This window comes from Bombyx mori, chromosome 15, assembly GCF_030269925.1.
Source record: "Bombyx mori chromosome 15, ASM3026992v2".
In the NCBI taxonomy this organism is placed as follows: Eukaryota; Metazoa; Arthropoda; class Insecta; order Lepidoptera; family Bombycidae; genus Bombyx; species Bombyx mori.
Window position 1 is genome coordinate 2,485,352 of NC_085121.1, and position 11,751 is coordinate 2,497,102.

At 36.7% G+C, this 11,751-nt stretch overlaps 1 protein-coding gene across 1 annotated transcript in view; it reads right to left on the bottom strand.

Moving 5' to 3' along the window:
• Positions 1 to 11,581, bottom strand: part of Notch (Notch homolog) — a 181,821-nt gene extending 170,240 nt beyond the window's left edge. Inside the window, 1 exon segment of the mRNA NM_001163898.1 lies at positions 11,300 to 11,581. Within this exon segment, the coding sequence (NP_001157370.1) occupies positions 11,300 to 11,411 (112 nt within the window). The 5' untranslated portion in view covers positions 11,412 to 11,581.
• Positions 11,582 to 11,751: the final 170 nt, after the last annotated feature.

Here is an 11,751-nt window from a genome sequence, read left to right on the forward strand (position 1 = left end):
AACCCACCGAGTTCCTGGCCAGATCTTTTCGATAGGTTACGATTCCAATCCGGTGGTAGTTCTGCGAAAGACTGCTCTGCTGGGATCAGTGTTAGCAAACTCTCTCAGCTTAAGAACGTAAGACGACCTATCAGCCAGAGAGTAGCTGGAATAGCCCTTTAAGCTACCAGCGAATTATCATTATTTCCTATTACCCTTTGCTAGAGTACCTATTACTTACCCTACCTATTGCTTACCCTATTATATAGGGCTCGAATCAAATCCTTTCATTTACATCGGTCTTGGGCAGTCTGTTTTAGATCCTCCCACGTCATGTCCAAGACGCCTAACTCCTGCTCCACCGAGCGACGCCAAGTTGTTCTAGGGCGGCCTCTCTTCCTTTTGCCAAACACTTTCCAGGTCAGTGCTCTCTTTGATAGGTGGGTATCGGGCTTTCTTAATATGTGACTAACCCAATAACACTTCCGCGTAAGGATCTCCTTCTCCATTTGTGTCTGATTGGTGAATAAGTGCCGAAAAAAAAAAGAGAATTGATGGATTTAGCAACTTATGGATTCCGTGCTCCACTGTGTGTATGATTTATTTAATATTGAAAAAAATTTAGAAAATGGTCGCAGCCCAGACACGACGAGTTCATAAAATATAGGTTTACTGAGATATCCCAAATTCAGATTAATACAATTACTTTCGACTTCACTCAAATTCGTATAGGAGATCGTTTGGATCGTGTAACAAATCGATCTAAGTATAATATAAATAATTGTTCTCTAATACATCATTAAGAGACAAAGCCTCTCTCGGACTTTTGTTACAAGGATTTCAAAGTAATGACTTCTAAAACATGACGCAGAGTGATTAATGACAAAACGCTATTAACTCATACGTCCACGCTTTCACGTTAATGGTCTAAAACAAAAAAAATATATACATATATAAATTAATATGAATATATAGATTAGTAGTTTCCTTTCGGGGATCGTATCAAATATGGACCTCTTTCTCACTGACCTCACCGATAGCAGGGTCTTAGTTTTGTGATTAGAAAACTGCTGATTGGTTTTTTAACGCCCACGACTTGTAGACACGAGCTCACAGTTCATCTCGTGTTAAACATTTAAGTGACATAGACATCGTGAAGGCGGGCACTGTTTAAAATTGTTATTAACTAAATTTTTACTGGTTTTAGGACCTTTTGTAAGTCCGCGCGGGTAGATACCGCCACCCTGCCCATTTCTGCCGTGAAGCAGTAATGTGTTTCGGTTTGAAGGGTGGGGCAGCCGTTGTAACTATACTGAGATCTTAAACTCATATCTCAAGGTAGGTGGCGGTATTTACGTTATAGATGTCTATGGGCTCCAGTAACCACTTAACACCAGGTGGGCTGTGAGCTCGTTCAACAATATAAGCAATAAAAAAATTTATAAAAAAAAACACTTAAGTAATTTAAGAAACTGGATTCGTTTCTAAGCAATCCTTGATAAGTCTAAAAATAGCCAACCGGACACAATTATGGTGTATTCTACACCAACATTGGCCCCGTGACACTAAATAATCTAAAAAACGACCATCACCAGCGAGTTATTTTAATGAAGTTTGTGAAATTCTTTATTTAAATTTGAAATCAGTAATAAAACTTAATGAATTAGCCCATTTTAGTGTATTTAGATTTTAGTGTGCATTCCGTGGCTATCTATCGGTTATATCACCAGATATGCATGCAACACGTGTAATGAAGTGACGCTCTGGCAATGATTGGGGGCATGTTGAATAATATGTAAGTACAGTAAAAGCTCCTATTGGCGCTTCATTCATTCGCGTTTTTACTAATCGCGGATTAAAAATATGCGACCCAATTCGCGGCTAAAGATATCTTGATTCGCGGATCTAATCGGTACATCGGTACATATGGTAGATAAAAAGGAATCCAATATGTATGTAGGTATCCAATGAAATATCCTTTGTAAGCATGCTTTTCTATGCTCACGGTTTCTGTATTCGCGGTACATTTACGAAAAATAAACCCCGGGAATAAATATCTTTTACCGCACCTACTCTCCTGATTTACTTACGTTATATAAATAAATAAATAGTTAATATAAAAATCTACACAAATGTCAAACAATCAAAAAGAAAATTTCACAAGACCAAAATTCCTTTAGTACATAATTGATTTTTAAAGTTATACGAGAACGCACATTGTACCGAGTCGATTGTGAACGGTCTTCAAATGACCCGTCGATAAAACCGGTGGGTGTAATCCGACCACAACTAGATTTTATGGTTGACATTAACGGATTCAGAATTAAATTAGATTCGTTTTACTCAAACAGAAACCAAATATTGACATGCATTAGAAATTCATTAGGTACCCCTGACTATTCAAGCTTTGTAACTATGGCATACTAAGATACTAATACATTTTTTGTAATGGTTTAGGAGGACACGCCTCACCTGAAGATAAGCGGTAACTTAAGAGTATAGATTCGGTCTAGACATAAGTCCTAATTCTAGTTCATCAGTGGCCATGTTTCAAATCGAAACTCCTAATTATTTTGGGGCAGGTGGGTACCAGCCAGACTGAATATGGTATAGAATTAAGTTAAAGACATCTTAGACCCCCATAAGGCCCTTCGTTGCGGCTCTGTCGAACAATATCGCGACGTCTCACACAATGTGGGACCATCCGAAACATGGAATATTTATGGCATGACCCTCTTTCTAAACCCGTTGCTTTATAATGGCGTTCTAATGTTTGTGAATCTTATGAATTTTGATAAGATAACTTTATGTCGTATCCAATTTTAATACTGATTTCGTTACGTGTTTTTTCTCCTATAAGGCAGAGCTTACGGAATATATTTGACAGTTAATAGAATAAGTAGTAATTTCAGTGAAATTCGTTTCGATTTACACATCTTTTATTTGTTTGTGAAAGGAGATGTATCTAGGAATGATAGTGAGGTAACAGTTTTGATAGTAAGTTGGTATATGTGCATGACCGATTTTAAATTATTTCGGAAACACGCATACTTATAAAAATACCCAGGATCCAACAGCACCACTTGACAGGAATACACAAGACCAATCCCAATACCAATGTCAATATCAATAAATAGCCATGCGCTTACGAACTCGGTAACTACGAATTCAAGACCCACAAAAAGTTATTTTGCTTTTAACAGACAAACATAAACAGACAACAAAACAATGCATTGAGATATAAAATCCACGGTAGCTCCATTTACGGAGGAAGCACATGCCAAAACATTGACATGAGATTTGATTCAAAAAAAAAAAACACTTGCAATCATAAAAGCAAACATGATACACGGACATTAAGTAGTCGGACGCCATGTAGGCATTAGATGGCGGACAGTGATCGGTACGTCCGAAGATATAGATAATCCAACGCTTTCGTAAAGAAGGCGTTCGAACTACAATTAGGAGGCCAAACTGGTAATTTAACATTGACAGCTAAGAAAATTTAAACTGAAGACGATCAAGCACTATATAGGTAGAGAGCCAAACGCGTTGATGGATAATAAAAATTTAATTGTTTTTCAATTAATTCTCGTTGCACGGACTGAGGCGGTAGCTACCCGTGCGAATTAGTAATTCGCTCTTACGGCATCAAAACGTAAAAGACATAAAAAAAATGCATGTCTTTTGATTACATCTCACACCGGATGCTGTCCGATCGCTTAGGTATAAAACAAAAAACCTTTGTTGCCAACTCATTACAATTAGCTAATTAGTGGACGACTAAGGAACGGTTTTCAGTCTCAGTACACGATAAACACTTATATTATGGCGGTATATGTACGTCCCCGGAAATCAGTCAACAAATCGTTTCACAGAAACACATCGGAGACAAATACGTAATTAATTAATAAACAATATAAATGTTGGGAACGTAGTTTTAATGAAACTATCTAGTATGTCATCATTTCGTGTTCATTTCCATTCAAAAGTATCGAAAGGACACACAGTTTGGAATAGAAATTTTGATGCCATCGAACACGAAGTAACGCATGTTCAGAAATCAAGTAAACGAAATCTTAAGTCCGTTGGTATAAGGTTCATTTTAATCGAGTTTCGGGTGAGCGACTGCTATCAAAGTACCTATATCGGTCAATGAACATTGTGTGGGAGAGCGTCGAGACATCCGATATTCGGAAAAGAGCCCGCAACCCTTCGGCTTAAAAGTTTTAAAGCATCAAACAAACACGTTAATGGCAAAATGATATATTAACTGCGTGCTCGGAATACACTGATGGAATTTCATTTTCATTTTTATAGTATTTAAATATTAAAGTAAACATTTCTATGTGCTTCTGTTCAGTGACATTGAAGATATTGTCTATTTTGTATTTCTAACCTTCCTATTTGATTTTTATTCGCTAAATTGCGTTATATATTTACCATTCTCTAAAATACAATGTCATTGGGTTATTAAATCTAAAATATTGTTCAAGGGATTATCTGATACTATTTATTGGAATGATTGACGTTTTTAAATGAAACCTCTCTAAGAAATGTTCATTGCGAGATATTTGTTACAGTTACAGTCTGTAATGATAAAGGCCTATCGTTCTTGTGATCGAAAATGGCTGTGTTATTCTTATTCAATTCATTCGTCATTAAAATACATTTATTTTAAAACATTTTATTTTGCACTTACCACATTCAACTACCTTGACAATCACTATGCAGCTATCTACAGTTCGTATTAGTATCTTAACGCCTATACCAGTTGAATATTACAGAAGATGCTCGCTTTATTTACCAAGATCATCTCTGTACCATGTTCATCGGATGTTCTAACACGTTTTTTTTTCCAGTTTCGAATACCCCTTAGCGAACCGGCTCGGGCGACTATGTTTGGCGTTCGTGACATAGGCGCAAGCCCAGCCTTATTGTTAAAACAAACTGCAGACGGCCCGATAACAACTTATGCATATGCGCACTAAGCAAACATCCCTGTTCTTGAAGTTGGATGAACTCGTGATTCAGGTAGTTTCGTTACGTAATAAATTGAATGGTCTGTTCAGAATGAACTTATTATGAGCTTATTAATAAGGTTAACGAACGGTCTTTTGGTTTATCTAGAATTTTCGAATTGCATGATTGAGTTGCAGAGTTTACGCGCGTTTGGGCTTTTAACAAATTTAATAATCGATACCAGTTATCAGTATAGTAATTTCTTAGGTTTTTTCGTGTCTTAATTGTAATTAAAACCGCTTTTCAAACGCGACAGTGACCACGAAAACTTTAAGCTCGAAATATAGGCAATAGTGCGATGACAATAAAAAAACGAGATATTAGCAAACTGATTTTAATCGGATCATTAGTATTCGAGTAAACATAGACAGAATCGATCATATGAGTCGACTATTATCAAAGCCGGCAATGTGACTTTCGGACAATTATTGGTAAATCAGAAAAACGACTTTGTATTCCATTGGCAGTCACAAAACTCTTCTGAACAACATCTTAGATAAATAACAGGTTAAGTATTAACCTTTATTTAATGCAGGTTTTGAACCGTATTCTTTGAAGGAGACAATTATATTCAAATCAATCTGTATTGACATATCAATAACATTTTTTTGTCCAAATGCACAGATTGCCATCTTTGATAATAGACGACTCATATATAGCAAAGTGTACACATCACTAACAAAACAATGAAGTTTTAAAGAAAATATAAACACAATTCTATTCCTTTTCATTGATTTGGCCCCTAAAGGGTAACAAGTTCTATCGTTATCTTCGTACGACCTAGGCGTGTTTGCTGACAAAACACACACGAGTCTCGCCGTACCTTGATCAAACACGGCCGTCGGACCCCACGGATGCGAGAAGAGGTCGTCGCCTGTGCCCGTAAGGGTGTGGATTGAGGCACTCAGTTAACAACCGAATGTGGTCGAACTCATTCTGATGTTTCATTTTAAAGTCCACACTTTTGTTTCAATGAACAAAACGTTTAACCCTTTTACCAACATTAAACATTTAAAACATCACTACATAGTATAAAACAAAGTCGCTTTCTCCGTTCCTATATCTGTCTGTCCTTATGTATGCTTAAATCTTTAAAACTACGCAACGGATTTTGATGCGGTTTTTTTTGTCTATTAAATAGTGGAGAAATCAATAATAAATTACAGTTTCCGAAGCGAAGCGAGGGCGGATCGCTAGTTTAAACTAAAACTAAAATTAAACGTTTAAACATTTAATCCTTTGCCTGCCCTGTAGGTCACCGATGCCCTACGCGGCGCCCTCTAGTAATTATGTGGATTTCTGTTACTAAGCGCCTGGATTACTTAACTTTGCCTTCTTTTGTTTGTTAATATATGTTTTAGTTTTTAGGTCTTTTAGGAATAGATTCATTCTTAGTATCTTCGGATTCGTCTTTCCCGGAGTCTACTAGATATTCCGGTACCTTAGTAAGAAGATACTTAAATCATATGAAAAAAATCAAAAGCGTCGTAGAAACTTTTTCTAAGTTGATACGTATTTAACACGTATTCACGAATGACTTACATTAATTATATTTACGTAATCACTTTCGGTAGGACGTATCGTTGGTGCCCTCGGGCAGAGGCAACCATCAATTACTTCTGCCGCGAAGTAGTCATCCCTTTCCGTTGGAAGGGTGGAACATCCGACAAAAATATTTTGAATTTAAACAAAATTGATAATATAGCGTTCTAATGTTTCACTTATTCGGATAGAATGCGAATATGTGGAAATTGCGATGTGCCAACATACATATTCAATACACACATTAAAATAATTACAATTACCATTCGATCGATGAACACAATATTGCCAATTAAAAAAAAAACCCAGAACAATAGAAAAACTTTCGCATGAGAAACTAACATTTCTCATACAATATTGTGGTAATGCTGTAAAAACTCCCCAGACTTGAGGCGACGTAAAAAACCTCGAAACAATTACTTAACATAATGCTCCCGCATGTCTTGACATTCTCGAATGATGTGACGGAGAACTATGTGTACCAATATACATCCTTCAGCCGCCGTTACTTATAAGGTATATTAATCGTATGAATCTTTGTTTGTAAGGCAAAGGTCTGTATTGAGGAGCGCATATCATCAGTTGGATAGCGACTGGGACCATAATAATATGGACTATATAATTGAGGCCGCGAGCGCAAAAGTTCCTTAACCCACATTTTTTTCATATTCCTACTAAAGTATTGCAATTTATTTAAAACATAATAAATTTTGATGCACAAAACCCTATCCTAATCCCTAATTTCACCCATAGATTACATTTTATTACGGCTTCGTAAACATTCTTTTTGCGCGTATTGTTTTTACCCACGAAACAGTGTAAAAGTAAATTCAAATTTCATTATCTCCATACTAACTATGCTTAAGCCACTTTTGCGCTGACGGTCTCATATATGGGACTATATGCACCCTTAACAATTTAAGTCGTGATGAGATTGCGACGATCAACGCTTAAGCGGCGGGATTGATTCTTATTTTAAAAGTTGCTCCATCAAAATCTTCGTCACTGACAAACCGAAAACGTATCTCTATCACGCTTTAACGCGAATGCTAGAAGAGAGCGAACGGTCACTTAAGTTTCCGGTAGTTTGTGCGGTTCAGTACAAAACGTGCACGTAAACCGGAAAATTGCCGGATGTGCATTAATAATATGCGTCCGAGCTTATTTATACCCAACCGTCAAACGCCCGGAGATTTGTCGCTGCTTTGCAAATACAATTAAAATCACGAGTACAATTATTAAATAAATTAAATTAAAAAAACTTCAAATTGTTGAATGAGAGGCACTTTTTTTTTCTGGTCAGGAGGAAATCGCCGGACTTCCGCCCTCCACTGGGGACGGCGGGCGGAGCATGTCGGAGTCGAACCGACTAAAACCTCCTGTCGCTCAACAACCAACGTCCAAACCTCACATGAGACAGAACTCATGAAAAGGCAAATGAAAGAATGAGAGGCACTAGCGCATTGGACAGACGAAACACACAGCCCGGCTAGTGCTAGATATTAAAAACACCACTAATCTACTGCATTACTAACCAATATCTGTAATCTTTAACCAGAACAAATAAATGCTTCAACCGAAAAGGCAGGAAGGCGGTATACACCATTACGTCTTCGCATTACGCTCCACACGTCCATCTCCCATCAACAAAAAATTAGTAATTGTCGCAGAAAATTTATTTAAAAAAAAAACAGATCTTACGATCGCACATTCGGACGTAGAAGATCACCCTTCGATTTTGTAAAATAATAAACAAAAACTAAATTTTACGATGCGAACAATTATATTTATGCTGATTTGATTGCTTGGATTCATGCGTCGGGCTTAGAAGCCAATAATTAAGTTGTAAAACATGAACATACCGAGTCACTGACGCTAGTTATCCCCGTAAACTTGAGCTTACACACAGGGTTAATGGTTATGTGAATATTTAGCATGACACATCGGCATACGAAAAAAGTTTCTGTATATTTATTGGTATGTGAGTCGTCTATTATCAAAGGTGGCAATCTGTGCATTTGGACAAAAACATGTTATTGATATGTCAATACAGATTGATTTGAATATAATCTTCTCCTTCAAAGAATACGGTTCAAAACCTGCATTAAATAAAGGTTAATACTTAACCTGTTATCTAAGATGTCGTTCAGAAGAGTATTGTAACTGCCAATGGAATATAAAGTCAATAATTCGTTTTTCTGATTTACCAATAATTGTCCAAAAGTCACATTGCCGGCTTTGATAACAGTCGACTCATGTGACAAAGGAACAGACGGCAAATGTAAAATATCTAACTGTGAAAACAAAATATTTGCGCGAACAAACAACTAGATAAAGACAGAAAGTAATTCTAAAAATCCCAAATTTTTTACTACTTTTATACTATGATCCCTTATTAATTTCTAATATACAGACTAACGAGTTTCTACTGTTTTTTTAATTTTGATCTTTACAATTTTGCTAACATTGAAATGATTTAGCTTTTCGAAACATTTTAATTCGAGAACGAAATTGTCGTATAAATAAAATAACGATAAGGTCGCAACTAAAATGGTAAATGGCGCAGAAAACGGCCCATAGTTGAATAGTATGTGTGCTCTGAAGTATTTAACCATATAGGGGAACTGGATTCAATAAAAATCAGAATTACGTGAACGCAATTAAGATTAACACAGATACTCTGATTGCGACGACATAACCTACAGATTTGAAAGTGATGTAAAACTTTAAGTACCAAATGATATTCTTTGAGTAAATACGAACTGGGCATTGGAACAGCAGATTCCAAAACTGATTAGTCATTACACATTACAATAGCACTGTCTGCAGTATTAAAAGGCAGAGAGTTGCTTCTTGAGAACCGCTCCGACTACTCAAATATTCAGTGTTCTCAGACAGCGAACGTTACAAATAAGTAAAGGCGTTTCTGAGAACAATTTCTTGTCGCGAACGCTCGATTGAGTGGAAACAGCGTCGAGATGTCTTAGCTGACATGTTATGCAAATTTACCCCTCCGCCCGTTATTATAAAGTTGAAAATAGAAGCGATCGAACGAAATACAGGAGATTAAGTGTTAAATTGTTCATATTGAGTGCATTTAAGTTGAGATTTATACGTGACAATTGTACGATGAACCCCGCTACGGTCATTCGTCCAGCGGTCCACAATTGATCATTAATTGGGTTTTGTTTACAGAATACGATCGCTTCGGCGCGTCTATGTTTGTACAACATTATGATATACTTTCTCATTAATGTATCAAGTATACTCTTTGTTATTGAGCGCTTCATAGAACTACGTTTTAATGTTGTCTGAAGCTTTATTTTGTCGGTCATTTAATTCGTAAAGCACCTAATGAAGTACACAATCCGCTAGGGATTCTCGACGTAAGATAAGAAACGAATTGTGAGAAATTCGCATCAAATTTGCATTTAAATTGTCATACACGTAATTGAGACGATCCTTCTTTTTGAGACGCTATTAAAATAACAAATTATTGTTTAACTTAATGCGTTGATAGAGGATTACGAATACAAAACTGTTCTAGCATACAAATAAACGCTAAATGAACATTAATATTGTGCGGTGCTACCAAACTTTCCCTACAAAACTCGACAGACACCTTGTCCATTTCTCTGAGCTGAATATAACACTGTAAATTGATCAATATTCAAAAGTCCCATCGTGGTCCCGACCACAGAAATCGTGGGCATTTGCCTCGAATACTAAACATATACTTGAGGCATTTGTATTCTCTGTGCTAGGTTCGCCAGAACACGCTCCGGGCTATGTATAGAATTAAACTGTTCTTTCTTATCTTGTCCATATCTAGGATGCTTTAATGTTCTGTAATGTATAACGTTCTAGGATTACGTTTGAATTTACGCAACAATGAAAGTTTTATGGGTTTTCAGAAATTCGATAAATTTTGAATCGATTTTAACTATAAACAGTTTCGCGTTGTTACCAACATTAAAATAAAACGCGAAATCGTGTTTTAGGGTAGAAAATGGTTTTAGATTTAGTTAGGAATTATTCATTTAAATGTTTACAAGGAATTTATTTCTTTAATTTTCAAATTTTAATTTGTTTTGATTACTAGTTTCACTCGAAATTATTCTATGATTCTACTATTCCGTTGCGGCTTGCTTCTTCCACGGCTACAAATTAGAATTACGTTAAAAAAAATCTGAAAACAAATAAGTTCGAATATGATATCTATATAAGCTCTGGAAGTTGTCGAACTTAATAAAATGAAAGCTTAATACCTCGAATCGAATCTATACCAACTTTAAAGTTGTATTAAATAAGTATTATAGTTATACATTTACAGTATGAGCAAGCTAAAAAGAACAATTTACAGGGAACACAGGATAGACAATAGCCATTATTAAATTACAGCGATCAAAATATAAGCTACGGGTTCCGAGAAGTAACGACAGAGAACACGGCCAGTTTGGATTTCACAATGGAATATGGAGTCCTCAATACTTCAGTTTGAATTGAACGTTTACAAACGCGGTACAATTAAATGCATTAAATATACGATGCGTTGAATTCACTCCAGTTTTTTTCAAAACGAGTCGTTTCACAAGTCCGCAGTGTGAGAACGGAGGCTACCCGACCGGTTGAGAGCGACAGTGGTCTAACCGTAAGCTCCCCTCGCTGTTATACCACCTCGCGCCGGCCGCGTTACCTGAGGACCGCGCTTTCATAAGCTCGCCAACATTAAAAATCTATAACATTTCGAACTCACCTTCGACGCCCTCGATCCTGGACGCCGCCGACGTCACCAAAAAGACGAATGACAATAATTGAATCCCATAATCCGGTACAAAGTTCCTCGACCACATTTTGTAGCACAACATTCACACATGGATCACACACATTTGTTTCAACTCCTTCTATGTCGTTTATCACAATAAAATCAACACTCACGGAACTAAATGTAAGAACTGACACTTCATTTTGTTTTTGAACTGTTGTTACGTCGAAAACATTCGCTTAATGAACATTTTAGCGGTAAACACGTTCAAAATTAACGTAAAGCCCGGTAGGAACATGCGCAGCCGCGTCCCGCTCGCATCTGACGGCTTTGTCTGTAAATACATGTCACAACGTACGTACGGTAAATCAAAATGGCCGCCAGTGCGTCTGTGTGCGTCTAGGGTCCTTGTTTTGGCACTAAACATCCAATAATAAACCTTT